The 20,874-nt window shown below is 44.2% G+C and overlaps 1 protein-coding gene across 27 annotated transcripts in view; it reads right to left on the bottom strand.

Moving 5' to 3' along the window:
* KIAA1217 (KIAA1217 ortholog) overlaps positions 1-20,874 on the bottom strand; it is an 817,826-nt gene that overhangs the window by 148,240 nt on the left and 648,712 nt on the right. For all 27 annotated transcript variants that reach the window (XM_069547449.1, XM_069547447.1, XM_069547448.1 and 24 more), the window contains one exon: positions 19,702-19,900. In XM_069547449.1, the coding sequence (XP_069403550.1) occupies positions 19,702-19,900 (199 nt within the window). The remainder of the gene's footprint in view (positions 1-19,701; positions 19,901-20,874) is intronic.

Genomic DNA, 20,874 nt, shown 5'->3' with positions numbered 1-20,874 from the left:
AAGGCAGAAATCTGTACACATTAAGGAAAGTTGGATGGCTCAATAGTACACCTGATTATAATTCTAACTTCAGGAAGCAACACACTTCAAATCTCCCAGTACATTCACCGGAGTCAGCCGAAGTACAACAGATGAGGCATAAAATCTTTTATGAGCCAGTAAATAGAAGCTTCTGCCGAACAATGTTTCAAGTAAGATAAAAGTACTCCTTCTTTTCAGTCCTATAAAATGGAGAGCTTTAGTCATTTATTCCAGACAAAAAATAAAAGGAGAAAAGTTTGCTAGATCAGAGATGAATCTTCAAGGTTTCCTTTTTTCATAGCTTTCAACAAACAGGAGAAACTAAGCCCTAACACCTCTTTCTTAACTATCTGTTACCAACCTGTGTGTGTGTTTGTGTGTTATCCCCGCAGGCTCTGTGAATGGGTGTGTGAAAAGGTATCTTAGAATAGTTGGGCTTCAAGATCAATTTTAGCATCAGAAGAAACCGAAACAAGATTTACAAATGGGAAATTAACCAATGGTCGGATAGATTGGTGGTTTTCTTTGATCTTCAAAATATCAGCTTTTTCTCGTCCACACAGAACAAGATAAAAAAACTGCATGCTTAAAGCTCATAGCTTTATTGGGAAAACACTAAATGTGAAAGTTAACTGATGCTCTTTACTCCTGCAGGTAACACAACTAGTTGAAGGATGGGTTCCTGTGATACCCAGCTTCACAGGGGCTGTTCAGTGTTGACAAAGAAAAAGGGAAGCTATGAAAGCTTCCTATTCTGCTATAAGTCTTGCCCATAGTTTGGGCAATGAAATGAATTGCAAAGAGTAGATGTGAAAGCTTTCTGTTCTGTCCGTAGTTTAGAGATGATTCATACTTCAATCCATTAAACATAAAAACATTTCACCTTCAAAACAGTGTGAGCATTCTCCTTAGAAAATTAACTTATTTCAATATTCATCATGCTCAGGAAGGAAGAATGGAGTTATAACAACACAGACACATCAGAGAGCTCTGGGTTCAAATTCTGCCACTGGGGACTTCCCTAGTAGTTCAGTGGTTAAGAATCTGCCTTGCAATGCAGGGGACATGGGTTCGATCCCTGGTCAGGGAACTAAGATCTCACATGCCTCTGAGCAACTAACGCTGCACGCCACAACCAGAGAGTTCACACATCCCAACAAAAGATGCTGCAAAAAGATCCCACATGGTGCAAATATGGCCTGATGCAGCCAAATAAATAAATAAGTAATGTCTCCTCTTATTTAAAAAAACTCCTGCCTCTGTCACCTCCTGCCTTTGTCACCACCTTTTATATATGTCATTGACTCCCATTTAGGTAGGCTCTGTTTCATCATCAGTGAGAAGGGGATAAAACTACCTTCTTTCAGAATTAATGATAGGAATTAGTAATGTTAGTAGGTTTCTAGACACACAGCAGATACTCAGTAAGTGATTTTTGTATGAATTAAAATAGCGTTGGTTGGTTTAGATGTCATTCTATTTTTTCATCATAAAGGCACATCAAATATTTGGTTTTCTGTTCTCTGAGACAACAGGAAGCTTTCTGAATGCTTTCACTCTGATCAGGTGCCCTGGTCTTACATTGTTTCTTGCTGGCATTTCCATTTTATTTTGATTTCAACTCCCATAAATAATTCATTAGAACTGATGCTTATTTACAATTTTCTGGAAAACACGACTACCAATTTATTTTTCTCACCATCACATCACATATTTTGCTTCTTCCTCCTAGGTTTATTATACTTCTTAGTAAATTGTTTGTGGCACTTTTTGATTTTGAAATAATTACACATTCATAGAAAGTTAGAAAGAAATGCACAAGGAGGTCTCACGCCCTTGCTTCCAACAATGGCATCTTACATAATCCAGTAAGAAAACCAGGCTATTGACATCAGAACCACCCACAAAGGTTATGCAGATTTACCTGTGTGTGGGCGTGTATAATTCTATGACATTGAACTGTAACTACTACCTAATCACAACACATAATTGTATCATCGTAAGAAGTCTCCCTCATGCTACCTCTTTGTAGGAAGTCCCTGACCCCTGACAACTACTAATTTGTTCCCTATTTGTACGATTTTAATAGCATTTTAAGATTTTTATTTATTTGGCTGCATTGGGCCTCAGTTGCAGCACACGGGCTGAGTTGCCCTGCGGTATATTATGTCTTAGTTCACAGACCAGGAATTGAACCCACGTGCCCTGCACTAAAAGGTGGATTCTTAACCACTGGACCACCAGGGGAGTCCCTTGATACTGTTTTCTATGAATGCAATAGTACCTTGAGAGGTTGGTGCTCTCTGCCCACTGTGCATGATTCCCTTCAGGGACATCCAAGTTGTAGCTTGTATCAAAAGTTGTCCCTTCTCATGGCAGCAGTACTCCAGAGCATGGAGGTACCACAATTTACTCACTGTGCACCCACTGAGGGACATTTGTGGCTGCACTCCATGGGGTCACTAAGAGTCGGACACAACTGAGCAACTTCACTTTCACTTTTCACTTTCATGCATTGGAGAAGGAAATGGCAACCCACTCCAGTGTTCTTGCCTGGAGAATTCCAGGGACGGCGGAGCTTGGTGGGCTGCCGTCTACGGGGTTGCACAGAGTCAGACACGACTGAAGCAACTTAGCAGCAGCAGCAGCAGCAGCAGCAGCAGCTTTTGATATTACAAACAAAGCTGCTGTGAACATCCATGGACAAGTTTATGGGTGAATGCATTCTCATTTTCCTGAGATAAATGCCAAAAAATGTCATTGCTGAGTCATACTGTAAGCCTATTTCTAGTTTTAAAAGAAACTGTAAAACTCTTTTCCAGAGTGTCTGTATGGTTTTCGATTCCCACCAGCAATGTACAAGTGACCTGGTTAACTGCATCTTTGCTAACATTTGGTGTTATGGTTAAAAATCTCAACCATTCTGATGTATGCGTAGCGATACCTCTGTACGATATTTAAATCTGCACTTCCCCCAAAGCTAACGATGTACATTTTTCCATGTCCTTATTTACTAGCTGTACGTCCTTTTCTGTTGCAGTGTGTCTTCCTGTATTTTGTCTATTTTCTAATTGGACTGTTTGATTTCTTTCTTTTTTTTTTTTTTACTGCTGAGTTTGAGAGTTTTTATATTTTATTTATTTAAAGAATTTTTTTTTTGGATGTGGACCATTTTTAAAGTCTTTACTGAATTTGATACAATATTGCTTCTGATTTACATTTTAGATTTCTGGCTCTGAGGCAGGTGGGATCTTAACACCCGAACCAGGTACCCAACCCACACTGAAAGGTGAAGTCTTAAGCACTGCCAGGGAAGTCTCTGAGAGTTCTTTATATGTTTTAAATATTACTCATTGTCAGTTATATGGCTACAAATATTTTCCTCCCAGATTGTAGCTTATATTTTCACCTTCTTAACAGGGTCCATGTTTTTGGACCCGTTTTTGGATGACGTCCATTTTATCAATTGTGCTTTTGATGGATTGTGCTTTTGGTCTCACATCACTCTTCACAAAGCCCAAAGTCCTGAATCACATTTCTTATTTTTTTTTTCTAAAGGTTTTTATAGTTTCACATTTTACATTAAAGTCCATGATCTATTTTGAGTAAATCTGTGTACAAGTGGGAGAATTACACTAACGTTCTCTTTTCTGCCTGTGGATGTCCAATTGATTCAGTGTCGCTGAAAAAGCTTTCTTTCATTGAATTACTTTCGCAATTTTGGTCAAAAAAATCAGATCAGCATAATTTTATGGGGGTATTTCTAGGTTCATGTTGGTCTGCGTGTCTATCCCTCTGCCAGTACCGTACAATTTTTACATCTATTTGTATTTAAATCTATTTTAAATCTATTTGTATTTGTATTTTCCTGCACCAGGTCTTGGTTGTGGTTCGCAGGACAGTTTTAGTTGTGGCATTCAGAATCTTTAGTCACAGCAGAAGGGATTTAGTTCCCCAGTGAGGGACTGAACGCACACCCCCTGCGTGGGAGCGCAGAGTCTTAGCCACTGGACCAGCAGAGAAGTCCTACGGAATAGTCTTGATTTCCACAGCTCTATGGTAAGGCTCGAAATCAGGCAGATTTGAGTTCTCCCATTCTGTTCTTCTTCGTCAAAATGGTTTTAGCTATCTAAATATTCTATAAAAGACTCCTTTGCCTTTTATATGAACTTTAGAATAAGCTTGTTTGTGTTTCAAAAAAAAAATCTTGCTGTGATTTTAATAGGGATTATTTTAAAACTCTAGATCAATTTGGAGGAACCTGACTTTTTTGAGATTCACTTTTTTGAGATTTCCAATCAATGAAAACAGTGTCTCTTCACTTATTGAGTCTTTGATTACTTTGCATACTGTAATTTTCAGCATTCAGATCCTATAAATGTCTTGTAAGATTTATACCTAAATGTTTAGTTTTCTTCAGAGTAATTTTAAATAGCATTAAGCCTTTTATTTTTGCTTCCAAATGTTTGCTGTTAGTATACAAGAATGCAACTGAATTTTATGTTAATCTTGGATCCTGTGACCTTGCTGAACTCACTTATTCTACAAGGAGTTGTGTTTTATTTTTTGGTACATTCTTTGGAATTTTCTGACTTGGCAATAGAGACAGTTTTATAGCTTCCTTTCCAAATGGCATGCTGTCCATTTCTTTTTCTTGTCCTTTGCACTGGCTAGAACTTCCAGAATTACGATGAGTAAGAGTGGAGAGGTTGGTCATTCCTGCCTCGTTCCCAATCTCAGAGGGAAAGCATTCAGTCTCTTATTATCGAGTATGATGTAAGCAACAGGGTTTTTTTGGTAGATGCTTTTTTTTATAAAGTGAGAAATTTTCCCTTCATTCCTAGTTTGCTAGGAGTTTTGTTTTGTTTTTTAAATCATATATGGGCATTGTTTTTTAAAGTGCTTCTTATGTGTCAGTTGATACAGTTGACATAATCATATGATTTTTTCTTCTTTTGTCTATGGATATGGTAAATGACAGGTTTCCCTGGTGGCTCAGACCGTAAAGAGTCCACCTGCAATTCAGGAGACCTGGGTTCAATCCCTGGGTGGGGAAGATCATGTGAAGAAGGGAATGGCAACCCACTCCAGTATTCTTGCCCCCTAGAGGATCCCACGGACAGAGGACCCTGGCCGGGTATAGTCCATGGGGCCGCAGAGTTGGACATGACTGAGCGATTAACACTTACATCTTTTCATGGTAAATGACATTGATTGTATTTCAAATATTGAACCAGCCTTGCATACCTGAAAAAATCCCACTCGATGACTTTTTAAATACATTGTTGGACTTGATTTGCTAATATTCTGTTGAGGATTTTTATGTGAAATAAATATGCTACTAGTTCTTTCAGCCAGAGTCTGTGAATGGCAAATACTGTTAATCTGTTTACCTGAAAAATGTCTTCTTTTGGCTCTCATTCTTAAGTAATAATCTTGCTGGTTAAAGAAATATTTGTTAGAAGTGATATTTCCCCCAGGATTTGAAATATATTATTCCATTGTTTCCGGACTTCTTGCTTTCTCTTTTCAGCACACTGTAATGGTTTAGCACGTGGGCTCAGTAGGCAGACTGTTAGGGTTCTGATTCTGTTTTTGGTGTGATGTGTGTTAGATTTCACCTATCTGGCATAGAGTGAGTGCTTGGTAAGTGTTAGCTGCTACGGTGATTTCTTACATGTATGTCTCCTTCATTAGAGCCCCTGTGTGTGTGGCAGTGATCCTTCTTATTCTAACTGCAAAACACTTACAGAGTTCTTCCAATTCTTCCCACCGCTTCCACTGCTAACACTCTCACCTCCCTGCTGCTGCTAAGTCACTTCAGTCGTGTCTGATTCTGTGCGACCCCATAGACGGCAGCCCACCAGGCTCTGCCGTCCCTGGGATTCTCCAGGCAAGAACACTGGAGTGGGTTGCCATTTCCTTCCCCACTCACCTCCCTACATTATGGCAAGACTTCTAACTGGTTTTCCCAACTTCTGCCCCAACTCCTTTTAGTCTGTTCCAAGCCCAGAAGCCAGAATACAGTCTTTAACATGGAGCGGTGCCACTGCTCAGAATGCAACAGAGCCATTCCCATCACGATGAGGACAGTGGAGCCCAAGTCTCTGCTACCGTCGAAGCCCTGCACTGTCCGGTTCCCACTGCCTCTCCAACCTCATTCCCTGCTCCTCTGTTTCTGGGTGACTCCAGTCACAGTGGTCTCCTTGAATGCTCTGGGTATGCCCTTTTCTCAAAGCTTTTCATTGGCTGATCTTTCTGCCTGGAATTCTCCTCCCTCAGATATAGGTGTCATTCCCATCTCTGCATGCTCTGGATCATGGTGCCACTTTCTTTAAAAAAAAAAAAATTATTTTTTCGGCCACCCTGCGTCCTTAGTGGTGGCAGACGGGATCTTTTAGTCACTGTAAGTAGGCTCTTTCAGTTGAGGCATGCAGGAGATCTAGTTTCCCGACCAGGGATCAAACCTGGACCCGTTGCTTTGGGAATGCGGAGTCTTAACCCCTGGGCCACCATAGAAGTCCCTCACATGCCACTTTCTCCATGATGCTTTCCTTGTCTATCCTTTTTAAAACGACAACCAATCAAGCCTTCATCTCTTCAGCACTCCCTGTATCCCTGCCCCTATTTTATTTTTCTCCTTAGCATTTATACCATCTACTCTGTTGGTAGGTTGTGTTTCTTCTCTGTCTCTCCTAACAGAATAGAAGCTTTAAAAGATCAGAGGTTGTGCCTTTTTTGTGAACTGCACCCAGGGCTGTCTTAGTTGGAACTCCCTATTTGTTACAAGAATGATTTTCTTGCTGCCTACTTAACATAGCATGTGTATTGTAGGGTATTTAAAATGTGTGTAATTAATATGTTAAATTTGACTCTTTCTTAAAAGGGTTCCTATATTACTTGACTCTTCTTACGAAGGCAAATGAAAGTATACGAAAGAATGCTGTCGTAGAAACATGCGCAACTAAGGGGACGCTCAAGGAAAACCTTCACTGCACTGGCTGCATCCATCTGCCTCGGCCTCCTCAGCACAACAAGCAGCACCAATACTGGGGTGCTAACTGACCATGACCGGGGCCAGAGGTCCCCTGGAGCAGACAAGGGCTGGACGCCAACGGGGGAAATCCCTGAACTGAGGAAACTGGGACGTGGAACGGAAAAGCATGAAGTCCTATGAGAAGTCCAGCTAAGTTGACTCTACTGACATTTCCGAGTGTGTCAAGGGGTGGTGATGAGACGGAAGGTAAAGATCAAATAGGGATCACAAGTATGAATGGCACAGGGCAAAAGGCAAGACAGATCCAGGACTTCTTGGGGGAGCAGTGGTTAAGAATCCACCTGCCAATAGAGGTTCAATCCTTGCTCTGGGAAGACCCCACATACCACAGGCGCCACAACAAAGAAGCCACTGCAACAGGAAGCCCATGCACTGCAACCAAGAGCAGCCCCCGCTCACTGCAACTAGAGGAAGCCCACACACAGCAGTGGAGACCTAGGGCAGCTGACAGCAAATACATAAATAAAAGGCAAGACAGATCCGGCTGAGTGGGTTGGCTCTACAGTTTGCTGCAGTAAGACGGGTATTCCCATACTTCTTGTGAGGGTCCTGTGACTCATGTGTGCTGGAATTAAATACTCTCGTTCAAAGATGTGACATTTAAGGCCCCGTATTTTCCTACCAAAGGATGAGGACAACTTTCCATCCCCTACTTGGAGCCAATTAAAGCGCCCTCACGTGGTGCTACATGGTAATGACACATTAAAATCTGCAGGTGTGCTTAGTTACTTCAGTCCTGTCTGACTCTGTGCCACCCCGTGGGCTGGAGCCCAGGGCTCCTCTGTCCATGGAATTCTCCAGGCAAGAATACTGGAGTGGGTTGCCGTGCCCATTTTCCAGGGGCTCTTCCTAATCCAGGGATCGAACCCACGTCTCTTACATCTCCTGCATTGGCAGGTGTGTTCTTTACCACCAGCACCATCTGGGAAGCCCAAATCTTTCCTAAGGCACAAAATCAGTGATCCCCTGACCCACATCACCTGGGAACCAGTCAGAGCTGCAAATTCCTGAGTCTCACCCCAAATCTACGGCACCAGAAAGCCAATAAGCAGAGCCAGACATCGGAGTTTTAACAAGGTCTCTGCTAAAATTTGAGAACCACTGTCTTAAATGATGATTCATGAGAAAGGATGCAAAAGCGATCGGCGGAGTGAATCTTACTTGGGGGAGCATTCACTGATGAGGCCGCTTGAGCACAGCTCTGAACGAAGTGAGGAGGGGGCCATGCAGAAGCGAGGGTCCAAGAGTGGGAGTTGAATCCAGGCACAGAGAGAGCAGAGAGTGTCTAGTTCTGATGCGGCATGGCTAGGAGGCCAGTAGGACTGAGCAAATGCACAGGGTCATCTGTGTAGTCTTTGATTTACGTATATTTCAAAGACTTTTCATGGTTACCATGTGTCCTTAGTTACACTTAAAATTCCTTGCATATAAGAACCAGATTTCATATATTTTCTAAACACCTCACTATGCACTATGGCACCTTTAACAGTGCCTGGAACTAAACAGATTCTTAATAAATGTATAACCACATGAATGCAGAAAAAAACTGAGAAACGGGCAAAACCTGTGAAGGAAAAAAATTAAGGATTTTTTTTTTCATGTTTAGCTTTATATTGTTACTGGGAGGAAGTTAGGCAGAGCCACCTGAAAGCCAATTAATACCTCAGAGAAATTCTGAAAGTAGCGAAGCTGGTGAGAATGTAATTTTTAATGACATCACCAAACTTCTGAGAACTCAAATTCAGATGATTACCTTCCAAGCTTTTCTTGATGGGATATAATTAAGTCACCCCGAAGTGAAACAACTTTCATTTGCTAAATCTGAGGATGGCACTTGAGAGACACCAGACAGAAAAGTAGTCGTGGACGATGAATCTGTCCCAGGGGCTTAAAATTTTCCCTTGTAATTGTAAGCAACAGCAAAGGCGGAAGCATGTCTGCATGCTAAGTCACTTTGGTCACGTCCAGCTCTACGTGACCATATGGACTGTAGCCCTCCAGGCTCCTCCGTCCATGGAATTCTCCAGGCAAGAATACTGGAATGAGTTGCCATTCCCTTCTTCAGGAGAATCCTGACTCAGGGATCCAATCCATGCCTCTTACGTCTCCTGCACTGGAAGGCGGGTTCTTTATCACTAGTGCCACCTGAGACGTCCCAAAGGTGAAGAGGCTGGAATGAAACCCAACTTAAACAGAAAACTCGATGCATCTGATTTTACTGTCTTACAGAGAGAAATGCTTCAAGTTTGTGACAACTGCCATCAGCCTGTCCCCTCATATGAGAAAGGAAGTGGGAGGATACGAGTGACCTGAGTCCCTGTTTGGGTTTGCTGGGGCCGCCGTAACAAAGCTCGACAGACTAGGTGGCTTCGCAACAGAAATCTATTCTCTCACTTTCTGGAAGCTTAAGTCTGAGACCAAGGTGTCAGCAGGGTCGGTGTCTCTGCAGCGTCTCTCCTTGGCTCATAGATAGCCCCCTTCCCCAGGTCTTCGCGTGGTCCTCCCTCTGCACCTGTCTCCTGACCTTCTCTCCTTATAAGGATGCCAGTCCTACTGGACAAGGGTCCACTCTCAGGAACTTGTTCTAATCGCCTCTTTAAAAGCCCTTTCTCCTAACACAGTCACATTCTGAGATACCAGGGGCTAAGACTTTAACATACGAACTTGAAGACAGAGGGGTCAGGGGAAGATACGGTTTGGCCAATTTCAGACCCTCAGAGAGTGGCTCAAACGGGTGAGTAACTAAAGACCACTGTTGTGGTGCCCTGGGGCTCACCGACTGTCGTGCTCAAAAGCAGCTTTTGGATGGAGACTGAGTCCCCTGGTGGTGCAGATAGAACCTCATTTCCAGATCAGAGCCACTGAGTTCCCCTTGTCACAGAGCTTACTTGAGAAATCCGGATGGGAATTCACCCATTTCTTTGCCTAAGAAGATACACATAGAAGATATACATCTCCTCTCTAACAATGCCCATGTGTTCTTCCCTCTGTGTTCTTACGCTCTGCCTGAAACATAAAAAGCTGCCACAAATCTCAGTTTCCAGATGTCAGCTCTCTGGAGGCCATGTTTAGGATGAGGGCACCAAGGATGGAATCTGACTTGGGTGTGTAACATAAAGCTGGCATGCATCTTCATATTATTTTTAGTAGTCCATAGAATCATCTTTAAAAGCAGGTGCAAAAAATGTGTGTGGACTCATAGAATGAGATGAACATTAAGGATTATATTTTATAGTCAGCTTTCAAAGAACAAATTAACTTGGCAAGGAACTCTTAGGGGTGCAATGAATTTTGCATTTACCAAATAAATAAATAAATAAAAATAGCAAGGCATGGTCAACAGATTTTTAGGTAGAGTTTTCGTGGCAAAGGGAGACAACAGCAATTTATAAATGAAATATTTTCCCCTAAAAGTAATGCAATAGCTCAACTCTTGTTCCAACCAAACCATAGCAGAGAGTATCAGCAAACATCACTCGAAACCAAATACTTCCAACCTCATCCCTGGAATCTAGAGTAAACAGTTGGTATTATTAGGAATTTGGAATCTGGGGAGAGATTTCTTTTCTAACTCTCTTCTGCCTTTCAAGCCTTCAGTAATGACCGGGGACCTCCCTGGTGGTCCAGTGGCTAAGACTCCGAGCTCCCAATGCAGGGGGCCTGGGTTCAACCCCTGGTCAGGGAAATAGAGCCCACACGCCGCAACTAAGACCCAGTGCAGCCAAACACATAACAAATATTAAAAACCAAAACACTGGCCTGCTCCTCAAATTTCCCTCTCTATCTGAAGTTACCCACCCTGATGAGATTATTAACAGCCAAAGGCCAATCACCTGGGGGGTCAGGTCAATTATCAAGACTATATCAGCTCTTTCCATGTATCAAATTAGATCACTAGAAACCTACAGAGCCCAAAAGACACTGTTGTTCCATCTCTAAGTCATATCCGACTCTTTGTGAGCCCATGGACTGCAGCAAGCCAGCATCCCCGTCCTTCACTATCTCCCAGAATTTGCTCAAACTCATGTCCGTTAAGTCAGGGATGCCATCCAACCATCTCATCCTCTGTTGCCTACTTCTTCTCCATTTAATCTTTCCCAGCATCAGGGTCCTCTCCAATGATCGTCTCCAATGAGTCGGGTCTTCACATCAGGTGGCCAGTGATGGAGTTTCACCTTCAGCGTCAGTCCTTCCAAATAATATTAAGGGTTGATTTCCTTTAGGATTGACTGGTTTAATCTCCGTGCAGTCCAAGGGACTCTTAAGAGTCTTCTCCAGCACCACAATTCAAAAGCATCAATTCTTCAGCGCTCAGCTTTGTTTATGGTCCAACTTGTGCATCCACTGGAAAAACCGTAGCTTTGATATATGGACATGTGTCGGCAAAATGGTATCTCTGCTTTTTAATATGCTGTCTAGGTTTGTCATAGCTTTTCTTCCAAGGAGCAAGCATCTTTTCATACTGTGGCTGCAGTCACTTGCAGTGATTTTGGAGCCCAAGAAAATAAAATCTATAACTGTTTCCACTTTTTCCCCATCTATTTGCCATAAAGTGATGGGACCTTCTAATAAGATGGTTTCAGATGATATCCTTGGATTTTGAAGTTTTATACAAAGAAACTTTCCATAAAACAACTGTTAAATAAAACTATTACATAATATAATGTCAACAGTATTAAGATACAGGAGGTCTTGGATTAAATGCTCTAAACAAGGGGCCCTAAACCTCTTCTTAAATAATGAAATTCACTGAACTCATTACATTTCTCCTTTTATCTTCTTTTTTGATCTTGGCTGCAATTACAGCAATTATTCTTATCTTAATTTTCTTGACATACATATTGCGCCCAACTGGTACTTGTGTTAGCTCTTGTCTTAATGATTCTTATATACTTTTATTGTTTTAAGCCAAATCAAATCTACTTTGGATGTATAGATTTATACGGATAAAACTTGTCTTGCTTTCTTTTGCTGACTTGTGAAATTCGATGAAGAGTTCTTTTCTGAATAAGAGTATTTTTATAAAAACATCAGGGAAAAAATCTAAACATTGTCTAGATGTCTGGGTTTGAATGGATTTTATGATTGTGACAGAGAGAGAAATATTTCATACTGGCTAACAGATGGGCTGGGCTTCCCAGGTGGCTCAGTGGTAAAGAATCCTCCTGCTAATGCAGGAGACACTGGAGACTCAAGTTCAATCCCTGGGTCGGGAAGATCTCCTGGAGGAGGAAATGGCAAATCCACTGCAGTATTCTTGCCAGGATAATCCCATGGACAGAGCAGTCTGCCAGGCTCCAGTCCACTGGGGTCTCAGAAGAGTCAGATATGACTTAGTGACTGAGCACACACAAGGTATGGGGGGACTGGTTTTCTGAAATGGCTTTGGAAACTGAAGTCACCGTTCCAGCATTTAACCCTAGAGCTCCACCTTCAGTTTAGAAATGGTTGCCCTTAACTTAACAAAAGGACTGATGTTGAAGCTGAAGCTCCAATACTTTGGCCACCTGATGCAAAGAACTGACTCATTGGAAAAGACCTTGATGCTGGGAAAGATTGAAGGCAGGAGGAGAAGGGGACAACAGAGGATGAGATGCTTGGATGGCATCACTGACTCGATGGACATGAGTTTGAGCAAGCTCTGGGCGTTGGTGATGGACAGGGAAGCCTGGTGTGCTGCAGTCCATGGGGTCACAAAGAGTCAGACACGACTGAGCAATTGAACTGAACTTAACAAAAAGTATAACAAAAAGTAAAGGTCCAGGTTTATCAACATCTCAGCTATAGAGGAGGAGGCAGAGACAGCATACTCCAAGTCTTCTCCACGCCTTTTCATTGGTACTCAGCCAGCCAATGGCAAACCCTGAAATTTTTTTTTTTGGACCAAATCACGGTCCATGACCAGGAGTCGAACCCATACTCCCTGCACTTGAATATCAGAATCTTAGTCACTAGACCAGCAGGGAAGTCCCAGATTCTGTAAATGAATGGTAGCTTGGGGAGGGCCCTTAGATTCCACCAAATCTTCTATTCACCTTCACTGATGCTTTTCCTACCAGCATCCCGTCTGCAAAACAATCCTCAAGAAGTTGGTAAAGGGCACAGAACTCCGTAGGTACCACATTAACTAAACCATTTCCTCAAAGTCTGAGAAATTTATTCTAAAGTTTCAACCCAGGAATGTTAATAGCAAGGGATTTCGAAAGACATCAGACTAACGTTATTTTTCAAAGTAAGTACAAACAAATCATGAGTCTCCAATCTTTTACAAGAACATTCTTTCTTACGGGTGAATTGAGAGCCAAGAGGGTAAACTTGGATAAGGACTCTCCTCTTTCAGAGGGTAACGGGTAAAGCCAAGTTTACTCTCTTGGCTTCTCTTTCAGAGAAACTCATATATGAAAATCCCAGGTAATAAAGGAAAATTGGGGTGATGACTTGCCTCACAGAAACATGTTTTGCAGTACCGGAGGATTTCTTTCTGTTTTAAGAAACAGTCTTTACTGAACTTGTTACAATGCTGCTTCTGTTTTATGTTTTGGTTTTTTGGTTGCAAGGCGCATGGAATCTTAGCTCCCTGACCAGGGATGGAACCTGCACCCCCTGCATAGGAAGGCGAAGTCTTAACCACTGGACCTCCAGGGAAGTCCCAAAGGTTTCTTGAAATATTTCCTTTCAGTGGTTAATTCTCAGTCCCAAATCTGTTTTTTTTCGCCTTAGCTTAAAGATCGATTCACTTTTTTAAAAACAATACCTTTCAGGACATTCAGTACATCAAGAGCAAGAAACCTAAGAGATCATCTTTTGACTTCCCTGATACAGCCAAAGAGAAGAGCTCAAGGAACCCCTGTTATGGAAAGAAAACGTCTTCATGACTTCTCTCTTATTCTCCCATGCCCCTTGGTCTACTTAATGCTTTTTACTGTGTGGGTGGTTAGCAGTCCAACACAGCTCATTTGCCAAATGAAATCTTATATGAAAATGCAATATTTGTAGTAGAGAAAATGCCACAAAACTCCAGAGCTCTGAGGAACACAGTTGGGAAATCACACCTCCAGCTCATTCTCCAGTTCACTGCCAAGTCTTTAGAAGTCATCAGTCTGTCCCCACTGGTACCTGCCATCTTTTCTAGAACATGCAGAAGAGGCGGCCCTACAACTGCTACAAGCACAGCCAATCAGATCCCTTGTATCAGTGAGGATTCAGCACAGAGAACTGGACTGACTCCAGCTGGTTTAAGCAGAAGACGGATTTATTAACTGGCTTGTGGAGTCACTGGGCTGAATGTTAACTGTGGAACTGGGAGACTACACAACCCATCTGACAAGGGGGAAGCTTCTGGTGGTCCTAGACCACTGTGACTCCGCTTTGGAAGTCCAGAAGCTGCTGGTCCCACTGCAAAGTCACACCACACCTGTGCCCTCAGCAGAAGAAAAACAGAGGCCCAGATTTCAACCCTATCAAGTGAGTGGCTATGCCCTGAGACCACTCAGCAAATGATGCTGAAGAAAATCCAAAGCCTCCACAAATGCCTTGGTCCCTACTTCTGGAACCCAGCGTATCTGCCATTCCAGAATGATTCTGCTTTCCAATCTCCAAAGTAAAAGAAGGAACGTTAGAAGGAGACTGCAGTGGACCACGCTGGCCAGTCACTGTATCCTCCCACCCCGCTCACTGAGTTCCCAAGCTAGAAATGACCCTTTCACCTTTTCTTTGATGGCACCCTAAAAAGGTCAGGAATGTGCTCCCAAGCTACTGACCTACAACCGAACTCTTCTGTAAATTTTAGTTTTTATAATATTACTTGTTAACCACTGCTGCTGCTGGTGCTGCTAAGTCACTTCAGTCGTGTCCGACTCTGTGCGACCCCATAGATGGCAGCCCACCAGGTTCCCTCATCCCTGGGATTCTCCAGGCAAGAACACTGGAATGGGTTGTCATTTCCTTCTCCAATGCATGAAAGAGAAAAGTGAAAGTGTTAACCAATACTGGCACTTAAATCCCTTTAGTGCTTTCTTTACTCTGTACAGCAATATTGCTCTTTCCATGTGTCTGAAATTAATTTCTTTTTTTTTCTTAACTTTCCAGAGCCTAGCTCTTCATGATCAAACAATCTTAATACGAGGCTCACAGTCTTCACCCATAAACATCCTTGGTTTTCCACTTTACACGTCAACGTCTCCTCCATCTTTTTCTCTAACCTCCTACTCACTCTTCTGCACAGGTGGGGAGATTCTAGCAGTGGTGAACTTTCTGTTCCTTAAATACTCCCACCTGGATATGGTCCTCATCACTGTCACCACCTCAAAATAAGAGGACAGCCCCAAAGACACTCAACGAGCCACACACGTTGGGTAAGTTCTCCCTCGAAGAGTCTCAAATCCTCCGAAGCCTTTAAAAATCAATCTTATTTATTGAGTCTGAGTGTTTAAGAGGAAATTTGCTCCAGAAATGGCAGCACCTCTGGCTGCTAGGCTGGTAAGGAAGGTGTCTTTTCCAAAGCTAACCGTTCAGGATACAGTCACCCAAGGCATCTGGCTGCAGTGAGGAGGAAGCTGCTGCTCTGTGCTTTTATATGAGTTTTATTTTCAAATTCCTGAGGGTACACAGAAGGGTGGGAAGAACTTGTGGCTCTTCTTTCCCTCGCGGCTGACTGTGGAGCAGCCGGACCCTAGCCCCTGCCCGCGGTTGCATTCCAGACATTTACAAGACAGCAATGACTAAAAGGAAACGACTCCATCATTAAGACCCAGACCTAATTACTGCGGACAATTTTACACGGAAATGATTTCTAAAACTTCACTCTACGGCAAAACGGTTTTTACTTTCTTTTGGAGATTTCCTTTCCCCAAACCATCTCTCTTTTCACCGAAGAGAGAGGGGAGCAGAAATGGCATAAATTCCACTGAGAAGAGTTTCATTTGGTCTCCGCATGGGTGGAGCGTGCGGGGAATCCACTGCTCCGTAGAAGCAAAGATTTAGAGGTGATGGATTTTTGGAACTGGTCATGTTATAAATCAGAGCGGCTGAGCGAATTTTTTTCTTTACCTTTCAGCTTTGTAAATCTCTGAGAGTGACTAGTTGGCTCCCAGCATCAGACAAGATTTCTGGGTTTTGCTGTCACTTGGCCCCACCTGAAATCCTGGAATGAGAAGCTCCCACCTTGCATGCACGGGAGCATTGGAGAGAGACTATTACACGGGCACCAGCAATGTCTCCCTTCTCTGTCCTAACCAGCGCCTCAGAGCTGCCCCATCTCTCTCTGGCACATCTTCTAAAAGCCTCTGTGCAATGCACCAAGTCCACGCTCCTCCCATATCCTAAATACGCCAAAGAACCAGAAAGGTAGGATTATTCAAGTGAAAAAATGATTAAGCCAGCAGGTTTATCTCCAGGCACAGGCTGCCTGAAGTGAAAGCAAGGTCGCATCCCCTCCGGGGAGCGGGAGCGATGGGAGAATTGGTCCAGACCCTGCCCAGGACCGGGGAAGGGCACCAGTGACACACTGCGCATGTGCAAAGCGAAGCCTGGGAGCCGGGCTCTCCCGCCCCCGCCCCTTCCGGGCCCTGTGGCTGGAGGTCGCCTGGATGATACGCAGAATCCTTGGGGTGACACATGGGCAGCTATTCGGGTGAGGCGAGTGAGGCACTCTCCTCAGGCGCACAATTTACGGCCCCCCCTGCAAAACTCAGTAATCAAGATAAATAATATTTTAATGATATTTTTTAAAAAATCAAAAGTAACGCAATAATCCATGAAGAACCAACCATGACAAATTTAAACACAAGATGAACAGGACTTGGGTGGGAAGGTCCTACCCAAGTTCTGTGGATTAAGAGAAAATGACTTTGCACTGACCCCAAAGGAAACCCGGGGCTTGCAGGTGGCTCCCAGAGTGGGTTTGCAAGAGATCACAGCTGTTTCATCTGCAGCCTCCGAGGTCTGGGGTCCTAAATGGCCTTCACCACTGAAATGCTGGGGGGGCCCCGCTGCTCCCAGTCCTGCTCTCTGGGGAACCTGCTGTTCCCATGTCTGGGTGTTAAATACAGTCAGGCACACAGGGACTTTTTCGGACAGGAAGCCAGCAAGGCCCCTGGCAGAGAGACTGTATATAGACTCTCCTTGACTCACTTTCCTGTTCATTTCCCATCCTGGCTCAATTGGATTATGTCAGGAAGGCCAGATGCGGCCAGAGGACATTCCCAGGTCGGCCACAGAGAGGCGGTGAAGGGCAGCGTCAGGCGCACTGGCCCAGGCCAGCCTCATTTTCTGGCCCCAGGGCTCCTCTCGAAGGGGCAAACTTCTCACTCCTCTCCTCTCCCTGCGTTTCTCTCCTTCCATCCAGGAGTTGGAGAAATCACTGGCCCCAAAGCTCCTCCTGGAGCCGGAAGAATAAGCACCTCCTTTGCATTTGTGAATCTGCTGGGACTTGCCACAACTTCACAGCAAGGCATGCTTAGAGTAAAACAGCGTTTTGCGTAAGTTCAGCCGGGCCCGTGAGAAAACTACCAGCCACGCTCAGCAATTCCTAAGGCAAGGTTGCCTGTCCTGCGCCTTCAGCCCCGAAGCCCAGAGGTTGGCTTTCTAAGGCAGCCAGTATCTACGGATACCTGCACTGCCAAGTGCGCTTGGCTGTAGGGGAAATTCCTGCCTGTAAGACAAAGGCTCCATTATCCCACAGGCGTGCTGTTCCCCAGGTAAGGGGGAAGGTACAGAAGTATTTGTTCTTCTCTTTCATTCTGTTTTGCAAAGCACAGCCTATCTTTACAGAGAACTGAACCTGATTCATTTCCTGCAAAGCACAAAGGAGAAATTCCACTTCTTGGCTGGTTCCTGGGCTCCTGCCTCAAGCAGGAGCGGGATTAAGAGAACACTAAGGCCTGTACTCTAGATGGAAAGTGCCAGCCTGGATCCTACTGACACTGCCAGGGCCCCCGTACGCTCCCTGGGTGCACTGCACCCTTGCAAACCCTGTGCCTTCATTGGTAAATGGAGTTAAAAGGAACTAGAGGGCCTTCCCACTTCTGCGATTTAATTAACTATGTTCCTCAGAAAACAAAAAGGAGATTTTCCATGGCTTTCATCTTTCACTAGTAAAATGAGGACCCTGGATTATTAACCAAACGTGAAGTATACAAAACCGAAGGTTAAAAATTAATACCAATAATTTTTTGGTTTGTTTATTTTGTTTTTCTCTTTAAAAGACCTAGGACAGGGCTTCCCTGGTGCTCCAGTGGTTAAAAATTCACCTTGCAATGCAGGGGACATCGGTTCGATCCCTGGTCCGGGAACTAAGATCCTACATGTCTCGGGGCAGCTAAACCTGTGCACCACAAGTGCTGAGTCCATGTGCCCCTGCACTCTAAAGCCTATGCTCCACAAGAGAAGCCACCCCAGTGAGCAGCCCACACACTGCCACTAGAGAATGGCCCCCTGCATGACATCAAAGATCCAGCACAGCTTTAAAAAAGAAAAAAAGACCTAGGACAGTGTCTGAACCCAGTTTGCTCTGGTTACCATCTGTGACCGAGGAAACAACATCAGGATACCTTCCCACAGTCTTCTCTGTTCTTCAAGCAGGCATTTGCTTGGTTTTAAGAGGCAGAATTCAGCTGTCTTCTGCAGAGGCCCACCCTGAAGCCTTTTGTGGGTTGATCCCGTTCCTGTCCCTTCTTTCTCCTGACCCCAAATGTCTGTAAACACAGGTACCGAATCAGAACCTTGAGAAGGCAGGTTAACCCTATGACATACCAACATGATTTGCAAAAATGTCTAAATCTTCAGGATCTGTGCCTTTTGTTAAAGGGCCAGGAAGAAAAAAGAAGCAAAGCGAGATAGAAAGTGAATATCCATTATGAAAAAGCAGATGCGAAGTGAGGGCAGGGGCTTCCCAGGTATAAAGAACCCACCTGCCAATGCAGGAGACAGATCCCCTTGAGGAGGGCATGGCAACCCACACCAGTATTCTTGCCTGGACAATCCCATGGACAGAGGAGCCTGGCAGGCTATGATGGCCCACAGGGTTACAAAGAGTTCCACGCAACTGAAGCAACTGATCACAAGCGTTTCCTAAAAGCTTGTTGAAAGAAAAGGCTATGCTAACCTCTTGCTAAGCCTCTCCACCGTTTTATGTGGTGGCAGGGCGAACAGCCCTGTGTTTCTGGCTTTCATGACCAGTCACGGGGGATGCTGGCCACACTGCACGTCTTCTTCCTGGAGCCATTCATGTCCTCCTCTGGACTGTCAGACAGTGTGGAGTGGGGCTCATACCCCAACTGTCCACAGTTCTGAAACTGGGGAGGAGGTTCCTAAGAAATGAGGCTCATTCGACATAATGTCTCTCACTATTCCCTATACCAGGACACAGACAAGTACTGCTAGCCTCTTGTTTGAGTGCCAACCCCAGCCAGTCCTACATGTGCCTAGCCCCAGAGACCGCCTGGACTAGATGCTTCTCCAGCAGGTAAATCTCAAGGCTTCATGTTAAGTCATCGGAGTTTCTGAGTACTTGAGGTTTTATAAATCAAGATCAAATTAACATTCCGATGTAGGGGTCTGTGTTCAGAAGTATAAATGCACACACGTGCAGTAATAAAAATCAGAAGCTGCCTTTTGAAGCTTACCCAGAGATCTTTCTTTCGTCTGGTTGGTGGACCTCACCACCGGAAGGCTTGCCCGAGTCCGGCTGCCTCTGGAGAAAGGACTGGGAGTTTCTCCCTCAGACATGGCTTCCAAAGAATCAGCAGACGCCTCTGATAGATGCTCCACTGGGTCGCCCAAGTTGGGAGGCTGAGGACTGTGAGAGAGTTTGGGGCTTCTTGTCTGCAAAAGGCATTTGAAAGAAAGTGGGAAAACAGATTGTTACTACTTAAGCTGAAAATATTTTCTATACCATCAAGATCTGCTGAGCTGGAAGAACAAGGCAACAAAAAAACAGTCCATTGGAAGGGCTGGATATAGAAATAAAGACCCAGTGGGTCAGAATCTGAGTTGTGCAAGTTACTGAAAAAAAGTTGTCACTGAGTGAGTATTCCATTAAGGTTTTTATCTCTGGACATAACAGTGCAAATGCCGATTCAAGCAAGAAGTTGAGGGCAAGCTACATTACAGGCTTCCCCGGTGGCTCAGATGGTAAAGCGCCTGCCTGCAATGCAGGAGGCCCAGGTTCAGTTCCTGGGTTGGGAAGATCCCCTGGAGAAGGAAATGGCAACCCACTACAGTATTCTTGTCTGGAAAATCCCATGGATGGAGGAGCCCGGTGGGCTACATTCCATGGGGTTGCAAAGAGTTGGGACGTGACTGAGTGACTTGCTTCTTACATTACTGGAGAGGATGACAGCAGGGACTTCCCTGGTGGTCCAGTGTTAAGAATCTGCCTACCAGTGCAGGGGACTCGGTTCGATTCCTGACTGAGGAGGATCCACATGTCGTGGAGCGATTCCGGCTGTGTGCCACAACTGCTGTGCTGCACGCTCGCAACAAGAGAAGCCACTGCAACGAGAAGCCTGTGCTGCAGTGAAGAGTAGCCACCACTTGCTGCAAAAAAAGCCTGCTCGCGGCAATGAATACCCAGTGCAGCCAATAAATAAAAAGAGTGACGGCAAATTAGTTCCTTTTGCCAGACAAATTCTGGCAGTGGTTATAATCACAGCAGATAGGACGGTGCATATTTTTATAACCTCACACGGAAGATGCCCTCACACCACAGTAAACTGAACACAACCAGTCCTCTAAACTCCTCTCTCTAGACTGTTTCCAAAACTCAATAAAATACAACTGTGACAGAGATATTTCTA

The sequence above is a fragment of the Ovis canadensis genome, chromosome 13 (genome assembly GCF_042477335.2).
Source record: "Ovis canadensis isolate MfBH-ARS-UI-01 breed Bighorn chromosome 13, ARS-UI_OviCan_v2, whole genome shotgun sequence".
Taxonomy (NCBI): Eukaryota; Metazoa; Chordata; class Mammalia; order Artiodactyla; family Bovidae; genus Ovis; species Ovis canadensis.
Note: the sequence above shows the minus strand (reverse complement) of the source record. Positions and strands in the feature narration are given on the sequence as shown.